Source organism: Buteo buteo, chromosome 4 (genome assembly GCF_964188355.1).
Source record: "Buteo buteo chromosome 4, bButBut1.hap1.1, whole genome shotgun sequence".
Lineage (NCBI taxonomy): Eukaryota > Metazoa > Chordata > Aves > Accipitriformes > Accipitridae > Buteo > Buteo buteo.
This window is the reverse complement of record NC_134174.1, coordinates 8,298,739-8,310,208: the sequence shown is the minus strand read 5'-3', so window position 1 is coordinate 8,310,208 and position 11,470 is coordinate 8,298,739. Positions and strand designations below refer to the sequence as shown.

At 41.6% G+C, this 11,470-nt stretch overlaps 1 protein-coding gene across 2 annotated transcripts; it reads right to left on the bottom strand.

The window, feature by feature from the left end:
• Positions 1-62: 62 nt before the first annotated feature.
• Positions 63-11,274, bottom strand: SUV39H2 (SUV39H2 histone lysine methyltransferase). Of its 2 annotated transcripts, XM_075024719.1 has the most exons (7): positions 11,241-11,274; positions 9,890-10,035; positions 8,226-8,897; positions 6,297-6,443; positions 4,584-4,713; positions 3,111-3,226; positions 63-1,079 (listed from the first exon to the last, which is right to left on the bottom strand). In XM_075024719.1, exons 1-6 carry the CDS (start codon positions 11,257-11,259, stop codon positions 3,117-3,119), a joined length of 1,224 nt encoding a protein of 407 aa, XP_074880820.1. In that variant the 5' UTR covers positions 11,260-11,274; the 3' UTR covers positions 63-1,079; positions 3,111-3,116. The 2 variants fall into 2 exon arrangements, with proteins under 2 accessions (XP_074880820.1, XP_074880819.1); XM_075024718.1 differs by having other exon boundaries at positions 63-3,226.
• Between the last annotated feature and the right edge of the window lie 196 nt (positions 11,275-11,470).

The window sequence follows — 11,470 nt, the reverse complement described above, 5'->3', positions numbered from 1 at the left end:
CTCCAGCTAATTTTGACAAGCTAAGATTTTTTTCTTTTGTTAAGAATGACAACAACAACAGAAAAACTAAATTTAATTTATTTTATCAAAAACTATAGGAAGATAGGAATACTGGAGATCACACATTATGAAAAGAAAATATTCCTGAGCTTACAAACTGCATATTCTAATGTACACAGTCCTAAAACATACATTAGAAATAACCAAAAGATTGACTTAACTTTCAGATTAAATAAATAGACAATAGCTTTTCTTACAGGTGATCGTGCAGCTTTAGTTTTGCTACAAAAAAAAAAAAATTAAACCCAACAAAAAGAACAGCTAGAGGGTAGATCACAGGTTACCAGTCTCTTAAGAAGTGCATATACACAACTGAACTGGTGGCCATGATGATGCTAACAGACCACAAGGCAAAACAAAGGCAGAAGCTAGGCTGGTTTAGCCTCCTTAAGAAACTGAAAATAGCTTTTTCTCTTTTTCCAATTTGGCAATTTTCCCCCAAACTCATAAAAACAGCAAAACAAGTTTTAGAAGTGACACAGTGTCCCATTAAGCTAATTCACTGACTGCAATCCAAATGCACTGTGAATATGTAAATTTAAAATACTGTTCAAGGCTCTAAATTGGAAACTGGATACATGGGTTTACTTCAAATAAATACAAAATACTGTTACCTCTCAGAACATAAATTAACGGTCCTTTATTTATCACACAAGAGGTAACACACATATCCTTAAAGAACAGCAGTGTTATTGCAGTGCTGGTGGTAACATAAACTGCCTTGGGAAAAAGGCAGACAATGAACTCAAGTACAACGACTAAGACTTTTATCTTTTAAAATGCACTTACTTGCGATGTTTAAATCAAACTGGGCATGGACATAGATAGACAAAGAGTATGGAACCAGCCCTGTGTCACCTTGCACAGGAGAGGCCAGAGAAACCGATTTGGTAAGGAATCCATTTCTTGCCACAGCCACTCTCACCATCCTGTACCGACAGGGAAGGCTGCAGACTGCAGTGGATTAAGGAGATGGAGACTGCAGATTCCATCCACATGGAATGCGTCGCTGAATCGGGCTACATGCAAGAGAAAGCACTAATGACTCCAAATGATGTAAGATCATCTAGAGTTTGCTAACATTAAAGCTCCATATTTTACTTCAAAACTGTATATATATATAAAAAAAATCATTAGAGATGTGGCATGATAAAAATTGACTAGATTCAACATTTATCCAAGTGTGGATACAGGTGAGCCAGGTAATGTTAAATACTTTAAAATCTAATCAAACTTTCTCCTATTCATTAAACAATACAAAGTATCTATTTCAACAGCTATCTCTTTGTATTGTAGATTACAAAACTTAACACAGCACTTTCAGTGGCCCACACTCTTCACCCCAACTGTGAAACTGATTTTGGCTAGTAGCATATAAAATTTCACTTTCTGCCAAAGAGCCAGATCTTCAGTGCAAATGCAACTGTGCTTCTTAATGAACAAACAACCTGTATTATCCTTTGAAACACTCTTCTTGGAGTGCTAGCTATCAACATGAAATTTAAGGCATTTTCTAACAAATTAAGTAAACAGTTATATGCTGGGTACTTGACTTCATTCACCTGAGCCAACAGCTGTGCACCTTATAAAGGTAACTAGCTGACCTATGATACATAGCTAGCATCCATTGACGAAGCATCCATTTATGGAGCAACATTATTCTGCCTGACCCTGTCAACATTTACATGATGTGTAAGCAATATGCAAGTTTTACAAGCTTTTAATCCACGAGAATAAAGCACTTAGATCATCCCTGGAGCACGGACCTCAGCTGTAACTCCACTCATAACCTACCTCAACTGCTCTTCAGTGTTTCTGAAGCCAAGCAAAACTTAGCATACATTATGAATAGATCGAGACAACTTTAAGATGATCAGGAAAAAAAAAAAAGACGACTCAAGCAGCTGAAGAACAATACATTTCTCAGCCTTTACATTCAAGAACATCTTACAAATGTCTACAGCAAATGGGTAAACTCACCCCTAGTCTAACTTCACTGAAGTTAACATTTTTGCAACAAGAAAAAACAGGCCTAGTATCTTAAAAGTCTGTCACTAGATAAAAAAAGTCACAGTATGTAACAACTTAATCAAAACCAGTTGTGAATACAAATCAATTCCCAAGGTATTTTTGCACCTAACAGATAACTGAGCGTATCTCCATAATGCATCAGCTTTGTTAGACAATGGGCTGCTCTCCCTATTCTTTTGTTATCTATTTCCAAACTGTAGCCAGTAATTTGTTTCAGCAATGACTGCCAAATTTCTGCAATGAGAACAAACAGCGTATGTTACTACCAATAATCCGGTATTTACAAATTCTCTGTAGAACTGCAGACCTCCTGTAGCATCCTAACTAAAAATCAGAACCTAACAATTGAAAACACTTCTATATGTAAAACTTCTAAATAATGTAACATCAGCTAAAAACGTTCCGAGACCTTGATCTTACATCTGGAATCTGCTAAAACCAATTACTTTACTTGCATGGATTTCAATGGACACTTTACAACTTGCGTTCCTGTGAACCTTCATTTAGACACCGTCTGATGGTTGTCCTTAATCCTTCACCCTGGTGCCACAAATGTTATTGCTAATCTCGCAAAGCTTTTCTTTATACAACAAAAAGCAAAAGAACTGTCAGCTATGACTTAGGATTCAAATCAAATGCCTCCAGACTTTTCAAAGTACAGAAGATACTCAACATCACTTCATCCCACTGAAATCAGGTCCTAAAAGGCATATGGCTGTAAGCTCACACTCAAATATTCAAATCAAGGTACATTTTAAAGAGTTTTCTTCGCATACATTTCACTGCTTCCTAAATAACAGTTCTAAAAAAATCAATTTTTAGTCCCCGTTATCAGTCCTGTATTTGCCTGAAACACTACATCTCTTTCTTTGGCCAATGCCATTTCAATTACAAATGTAATGCCTTGTGTTCACAGTACTTATTTACATTAGATGCAAGAATACTTGAATATATGTGTGAAATAAGAGTCTTCTTAAAACACATTTAAAAGAGAACAAAATATTTGTGACTTTGGATACCCGAACTCAGTTGAGATAACCTCTGCAACACACAGCTCCACATTTACAGACAGTTCTGATCCTCTTTTTGGATGGGCTAAGACCATCAGCAGAGTCTGAAGTCAGATCTATTGAACCTGTGACACATAAAAACAAATAAGGGAAGTTTTAAAAGACAGACTGAAACTGTGCTAGGTATTCAAATGGCTTCAAAAAGCCTTCTACACACCAGTTCTTGAAAGAATTGCATGTGAAGCTATACTCAAATTCTACTGACACCCACATCGCAACTACTTGCACAACATCTAGCATACATACCAGAACCCAAAGCTCAACAAACTCAAGCCTTGTACCCTCAGGTCTGTATCCATACTGATCAGCTGAGAATCCAGCCTGCCTTGAATGTCAGTGTCACAGACACCACAAGGAAAAAAGAGGAGTTTTAAGGATTCAAGAAAGATCAACTTGTCAGAGAGCTTCTACAAGAATGAGGTACAGCTCTGGTGTATAGAGATGCTTCTCTGAAAACAAAATAGCAGGGCAAAAAACACACTGCTGTTGTGAATAAATGGTTTGCATGCAAAGTTTGACACACACAACAGCCCTGCCAGCAAACCTCAAGAATTTTTTATTCTATGGGAAAAAAAGGAAGTCACAGACTCGTTTGGGTTGGAAGGGACCTTTAAAGACCATCTCGTCCAACTCCCCCACAGTAGGCAGGGACATCTTTCACTAGATCAGGTTGCTCAAAGCCCTGTCCAACCTGACCTTGAACACTGAATGGAAAATCAATTATCAAAGAATCATCAAACAGCCCAAGTGGGAAGGGACCTCAAAGGATCATCTAGTACAACCTTTTGTGGCAAAGGGAGCCTAGATGAGATTATCTAGCACCCTGTCCAATTGCACCTTGAGAACCTCCAGTGATAGGAACTCCACCACATTCCTGGAGAGGTTGTTCCAGTAACTGATGGTTCTCACGGTAAAAAACTTTGGACCATCCTTCTTCCATCCTAAACATCTATACCACAGGACCTACACCCACAACTGAGGCCTACAGACACCAGAATCCAAAGACAAACCTGTGGTGCCTTAGACCACCCAGTTGTTACAACTGTCTTTTATGACTAGCAGATTACTTAAAAAGTAGTTTACCTGAAATGCCATATAAATGCCTTTGAATAAAGGTAAGATTTTGTAAATTCTTTTGAGCATTCTTGTGACAAGTCTTCAAAGTAATTTGCCTTGCCAGATGTTCCAACCACAACCCCTTGCTGTGAGCTAGGAGCACTGAAGGAAGTAATGCACTAGAGGCGCACACAAAAGCTTCTGGGTGCGCTCTGACTGCACTACACGTCAATGAGCAACATCTGTTCTAGAATCCAGAGCTGTGTCAGGGAGATGCAGTGCCTGAAACACTAACATCAGTCAGGCTGCAACAGAATCCACCCGTGCCCCAAACCTCCTGCAAGAACAGTGTTAAAATCTGCAGACCTTTCATCTGATAGTCAAAGGTTAGCTCTTCTCCAGCCTTGATGGTTCGTGTAGAAAACAGTGCTATTCGAGGAAGACGCAAGTCGAGGTTATCAATAAACACATTGAAGACTTGAAGATTTGGATCACACTGTAAGGCAAAAATTAACATAGTTTCTGTTAAGAAAAGTGCAAAGTAAGTTTCACTGAAGTGTTTAAGTAAACCTAGGTCACAGGAAAGGAAGAACTGATTCTTCTCTCAATGTAAGAAGTCTGAAATTGATTTCAGAAGATAGCTTAACAAATTACATTCTTGAAATAGAGTTAAAGGAGAACATTCATAGCTTGGAATTGAGTCCTTTCAAGAAGGCAATCTTTGCACAGTACATAGATTACACTAATATGCAACAGCCTATTAAAAAAAAAAGGTACCTTCAAAAGATAAACTACAAAAAAGATGACAAACAAAGCAATTAAAGCTACATTCTGAGATTAGTATTTACCTACAAAACCCACAAAAAGAATTAAAGTTGAAAGAAAACAAAAAACAACATAGCATTTCAAGCCACATACACTCACTATTTTGTATTTGAGTTTAAGCCTTGCCTCCAGGCCAGAAATACTATTTTCATACTAAGAATAAATTTCTATTTTCAATCGTTAACCTGCCCGGCTTCTGAATTATCTGCTGTGGGCTGGGTGGCAGGAGTAGCGTCAGGGACACTAAGCAGGAACTAGAAACCACTTTATCATTTTTTTCTGAATTAACGTGTCAGAAGTCAGTAGTCACTGAGGCAGTTTGTTAAACTCTGCATGCTTTTTTTGCTCTTTAACAGTAAAATATATCCCATGTTAAAGAATCAAAAGTGAAGTCAGACAATTAACTTTACACAGAAAAGTGAGAATACTTCACTCCCATTTCTGAAAGTGAAGAGCAATTGGCTGTATCTAAAACTCTTCTTCATCCTTCTCCCTGGCAAGCCCACATGAAATACAAATGTCATCAGCTCAGAAGTCTGAAGACATGAATTTACTGTATTTGTAGAGCAGACTACATGCCTCACAAACATTACGTCAGTAAGAAATTATAATTTTTAGTTCAGGAATCCTTACAAATGTACTTCAGCCTTCTTGCTTTAGGTACTCAGTTGAACAGGAAATAAAAACACTACAAAAATTTTCTGTTTAAAATTTACTTTTGGGTTCTCTGGCAAGTATAGATTTAGGAGGGAAAAAGGTATCTACAGGGGAGAAATGTCAAAGAAAGCACAGAGATTTTCATTTTTTTCCTCTACGAATCTTTGAGGGTTGAAATTTGGCATAACCCTCCATCCTGCCCTGCTACAAAATAACACATCAATTCCTATAGTCCTTGACTCTTCACTAATTTTATAAAGTACTTCTCATGTGTTCTGTCTTGGAAAAAAACACACCCAAATGAACCCTATTTTGGTTGGCTAGAATCAGCAGATTCACTGGCAACCCCAGTCCTACTAGATGCCCACTTCAGGCAGCATCTCATTCCCAGGTTTTTGTAGGTAGTCCTACTCTGAGTAAGGCTAAGTACTCCATTCTATTTATTATGTCATTTAACTGACTGGACTGTGCTGGCATGAAACAAACTACTCCAGAAAAACTGTGATTATGGTAAGAAAATGTTTACAGTAGGAGAAGATATTTCCGGCACAATTAGGATAATTCTCCAAATTCTTAGCATACAAAACAAGGTCTTACGCTGTGATTCACAAAGTGGGATACATTTCCATATCGAGCTGCATCTACTGTAAATTCATCTGAATCATAGTCCAAATCAAACAAGTATGTATTTCCCTGGTTGTCATAGAGCTGGCCTCGTCTCTCTGCTTCCTCACTTGTAATCACCTAAAAAAAGAGAAAAAAGAAACCTGCATCATATTATTAACTGGTACTAAATTAAAACAAAAATCAGAATCAAGTTAGGAAAAAAAGCTTTACTTAGTAAAAAATACCATATTTGCTTTTTGATGTTGCAATAGCATTCCATCTCTAATGAATAAAGAATACATACATACAGCTAAACTAATTAGTGCGTGACTGAGGCTTCTCTGGATGTAATTCGTCTACAGCTGATGCACAGCACTACCTTGTTTCAGGGAAAAAAAAAATCAGCACCTTCTATTAAGAATTTTGCTGATGACAGATACAATCAACAGTTTCTACTTGAAGTTTCTATACACAGATTTTTTTCATTAGACCCAGAAAGCCTTGTTTACTTCCCGTAAAATAAAGTTTCAACTTTCTCCTTTTGCACAAAGATCAACAGGTATCAGTCTTTACAACCCAGTCACACTTACAGTCCAGTATTCATCTCCTCCCTCCATAGAAGCATCTCTTCCTGCCTGCTATTTTTGACTGCAATGAAAGATCCTATTCATGACAACTTCGACAGACAAATCACTTCACAAAGCTGAATCTATGCAATTAGGCTAGCAAAAGGTAGAAATCCAGAAACTCCACCACAGGAAGAGAAGAACTACAGTCACTTTTGACAGAAGCAACAGCTTAAGCAACTTGATCTGCAGCCTGTTATGTTAAATGTATTCTCTTGTGCAGACCCAGCAAAGAAATCACAGTTTGGCAGCCAGACAGATATGAAATGTGGTGGTACTGGACAAAAACCCCTCTAAAGTCTCTCTGATGGATCAGATTTGGGAACTTATTCAGTAGTATGGGAATAAGCAGATTCAGGTGAAAGGGTAAATACACACTCTTTCCTTTAAGCAACAAAATTACATAATGGTCTTTCTGCATTAACCCCTCAACAGAGATATTCTGAATGACTGACCTCTTGTAGGTTCACAAGAAATGTATAAACATAGGAAGTCAGAATATTTGGGGCAGGAAGCATGGAGGAAATACAATTAAGACCACAAGCATTTGTACGAAGGGACAGAAGGAATTATTCTGAGTCAACTTAGTAGCAAGGCAGATTTGCAGCAGAAATACAACAGACCGGCTCAGAGAGGCTGCCAGGAGCTACTGACATAACAAGCCCTGAAACAGAGCGGGGGTTGAACCAGATGAACACAGGGCAACGCAAAATCTCAAGAGTAACTCAAGGTCTGTATTATAACATATAAGTTCTGTTTGAATAGCATGAAATTGAGTAAACAGATAATGTCCATACTACAAATCTTATTCTTGCTGTTAATCAAAAGTAATAAGTATGTTTGGAAATACTACCTTAAAAGTTCAGACAAAACAGAAAAGGGACTGACAGACTGGGTGGAGAGTTTGGCAACAAGTGTGCCTGGGGAACAACAAAAACTACAATAATAACGATGACCAGGGAAGAATGAAGAATATGACAGCCATGAAAGAAAAGAAGGACCTGCCTTTAGAAATACCGTTAGGGCACGTATCTAAAATAATTCTTTAGTGACACACAGGACAAGTATTCTCTTTATACTCAACCTTTTACAATTGTTCTGGAATGGAGGAACGTTCTGGACAATATAATTTTGCTGTCACCTTGAATGTCTACTTACTGTATTTCTCTACTCAAAAGTAGACTTATCCATTATATAGTAGAAGTCAGGAACTGTTAAAACTGAAAGCTCATCAAGATTTCCTCCAACATTTCCTTTACTGTAAATAATTCACCTATATGAGATAAATACATACCTCTCCAACATACTCCATCACAAAGCTGTTGGTTTTAATTGTCTGGAGGGTTTTCACTCCCCAACCACGGCCATTGTTAGTTCTGAAGATGCAAAGAGAATACGGTGTACCTTTCTGTACTATCCTATTAGGGCAGTCAGGCCCACACCTACAAAATGAATTGCATTCATAGATGGGCAAGCCAGGCTGGATTTTCAACTTCTTTTGTTTATTGTAAGCCAAAATAAATCCAGCCTCCTTTGGACAGCACTTCTCAGCAGGGCAGTCAGTGCATTCACAGCCAGTCGTTATTCCATTTATTACATTTATTCCCGGAGCAGGTTTATACTCATTAATGTAGTAGAAGTCTAAAGGAGGGCCTTCGAGATCCACAGTGTTTTCTACCAGAATCATTGCTTTATGATTCTTTTTCCTGTTGAGTTCTTCTTTCCATCTCTGCAGAGCTATTCTTTGCTTAGCCTTCTTTACAATGTAATCTGCAACTGCAGGTTTCAAAGCTTTAACATGGTTTCTCACTTTCAGTGCTTTGCCTTCTCTCACCCGAGACAAGTATTCATTCTTGTCACTAAGAAAGTTTTGAAGAAGCAATGGGCATTTCAGATTTTTCTGAGGTTCCCAAGTATTTGAAGATTCTGGCCATCCTTTCCATTTCACAAGATAGTATTCTGTGCCCTTGAAATACAGAAACAGATACAGATTTAGCCATATTTCATTTTTCTGAAATCCAGCATCCCAGAGTACACAGACAAACACAAGAGCTCTGGAGTTAAGAAACGGCATACAGTGCAGAAGGTCTTGATGTCCCCATAACAATTAGAACTGGGGAGAAAGAGAAAAATCAAGTTTTCTGTTTTCAAGTTAACTTCCAGCACAATTTTGGATACTTTACATATCATGTCTAGGGGCAAAGAAATAAACAGCTGGGATGAACTCTGATTGCTAACGGTACACCTGGAGGAGGCTAGTTTGTTAAGGCAGTTACGTAAGTTATGCTAACTAGTTGCATGACTCGTATGCACAAGCAGAATGTAGTCGTATCACATACAGAACAAAAAAATAATGCTAAACTTAGTGAACAAAAAAATCTCTAAAACCCACTATTTGTCATATCAACCATCCTCCCAAAAGAGCAATCCATTCAAAACATGTAATATTGTATTTATAATCAAGAAGCATACATTTTGTACTTATTTTAAAAAGGCCAAATGACTGTAACAAGGCCAAATCCTGAGACTGAATTTCACTGGCACGATCAAGCCGAGGAATCCAGTTGCAGCACATGGCCCTAACTCTTCATCAAACAGACTACAACAGTCAAGAGAGAAATATAGACTGTTACCTGCAAATAAAGGAGAAGCATCATAACACATACCACGCTAAAACCTAAACGCATCAGCTTTTGCTTAACTGCTAGATACGCAAAGGTGAAACATTTCATATTCTAATATCTCTGTAATTTCAGAAAAAGACCTTCCTTCAAAATACTGAAAGCAGTTGTTATACCGCTTTCTGTTTACAGTTCAAAGTTTAGAAGATATTTCATTCGATGTCAGCAAGAGCTTTGTCCTCACAGCCTGCTGCTTTATATTATGAGCAAAACTACCTTTGGCTCACTTCCAAATTTCAGCTGAAAGAGTGATCAAATTGGTCTGTGTTTCTCTTACCTCTTCTACCTTGTAGTCACACAAATATTCCACCTCATAACTCTTTAGATTCCTGTTGGTGATTCCAATGGATTTACATCTGAGATTTTCCTTCCTACATAATTCTTGGAGGGTCTCAAGTGAAGCTAGACATGGCACATACCAAGCTACAATAAGAAAATTGGTAAAGAATCCTATTTAATGTCTCAGCTAAATTGAAATCATTACGCCTTATCCCAGAGTCCCCACATTATCAATTGTGATAGCAGTCCACGAGCCTCTTGTACCACTACAGAGTCTCACAGAGTCAAACTCAACCCTTCTCTAACGGGTAAAGCGAAACACGTCGTTGATTCCCTCCCTGTGCCTTTATTCTGTAGAGTACGCACGTTTATAGAGAACAACCAATATTCTGGAGGGCAGAGACTTCCACGGGTGAAGGCTGCACTAAGAGCCGAGTAATTTTCCTACCATTACAGCATCCCACAACCGAACTACGGCGACAAGGAAACCTCCCTTCTTTAACAAGACCGCCAAGTATCTGTAGTTAGTCAAGTGGAATCGAGCACTTGCGATGCAACCATGGTGACTGGACGAGGAAAGAAAGATCCACTGCGCTCTTCCAGAAGGATCGCGGGTCCCTTGTCAGCCGGGCGGGTTTAAAGGGACGCGACGCTCCGCGGAGCGGCACGGCCGGAGTGCCGGCTGCCCGAACCGAGCCGGGCAAACGCCGCCGGGGTGGGACGATGAACTTCGGAGCCGGGGCCGCGCTTCGGCGGGGCGGCCAGGGCCCTGCCCCGCGTCCCGCTCCCCTCGGCGCCGGCCGGGGCACCCACCGCCGGCCGCCCCTGCCTCAGCGCCCAGGGACACCCCCCCCCCCCCCCACCCCGCTCCCCGGCCGGGAAGGGGCCGCCCCGGGAGGAGTTCACCTCCGGGACGCACCGCCGCGACACGGGGAAGGCGGGGAGCGGAGGGCGGTCGCCTTTCCCGCGGCCGCTCCGGGGCCCTCAGCGCCTCTTCCTACCCGCTCCCCGCCACCTCCATATTTACCTCAGGCGCCTCACCGCCACCCCACCCCCACACACACACCTCCAGCCTCAGGCAGAGCCCCCACCTCCCCCCCCCCAAAAGGCAGCGGGCAGGCTCCCCAGCTCTCCCCCGCCGGGCCCCGCTGCGGCCGGGCGGCTGAGAGCGGAGCGGCGGCAGCAACGGCCCCGGCTGAGGGGGACCGGCAGCGGCTCCCCCACCGCCCACACCGAACGGGAGGCCTCCCTCCCTCCCTCCCCAGCGCAAGGAGAAGGGAGGGAAAGCCCGAGCGAGGCGCCCCGTCCCCGGTCCCCGTCCCCATCCCGATCCGCCGCCGCTACCTCACCTCCTCGCCAGCCCTCCATCTTGGGACGGGGCGTGTGGGTGAGGGGAGGGGGAGGGGGGGGGGGTGGGGTGTCCCGCGCTCGGGGCCGCAGGCGCCAGGCGCGGGTCGAGGCTCGCGCGGCTCCGCCCCCCTCCGGAAGGGGGCGGGGAGTGGGGGGGGGCGGGGGAGAGCGCGGCGCCGGCGCGCACGCGACGGGCTGTGGCGGCAACGGCGGGAGCGGCTGCGGGCGG

What these genes read in the sequence shown, in the direction of transcription:
- SUV39H2 (XM_075024718.1), bottom strand. An exon ending in GTGACTACAAGGTAGAAGAG is followed by an intron (nt 8,898 to 9,889) that starts GTAAGAGAAACA and finishes CTGTATTTCAAG; the next exon opens with GGCACAGAATACTATCTTGT. An exon ending in TGATGGAGTATGTTGGAGAG is followed by an intron (nt 6,444 to 8,225) that starts GTATGTATTTAT and finishes CTCTTTTTTTAG; the next exon opens with GTGATTACAAGTGAGGAAGC.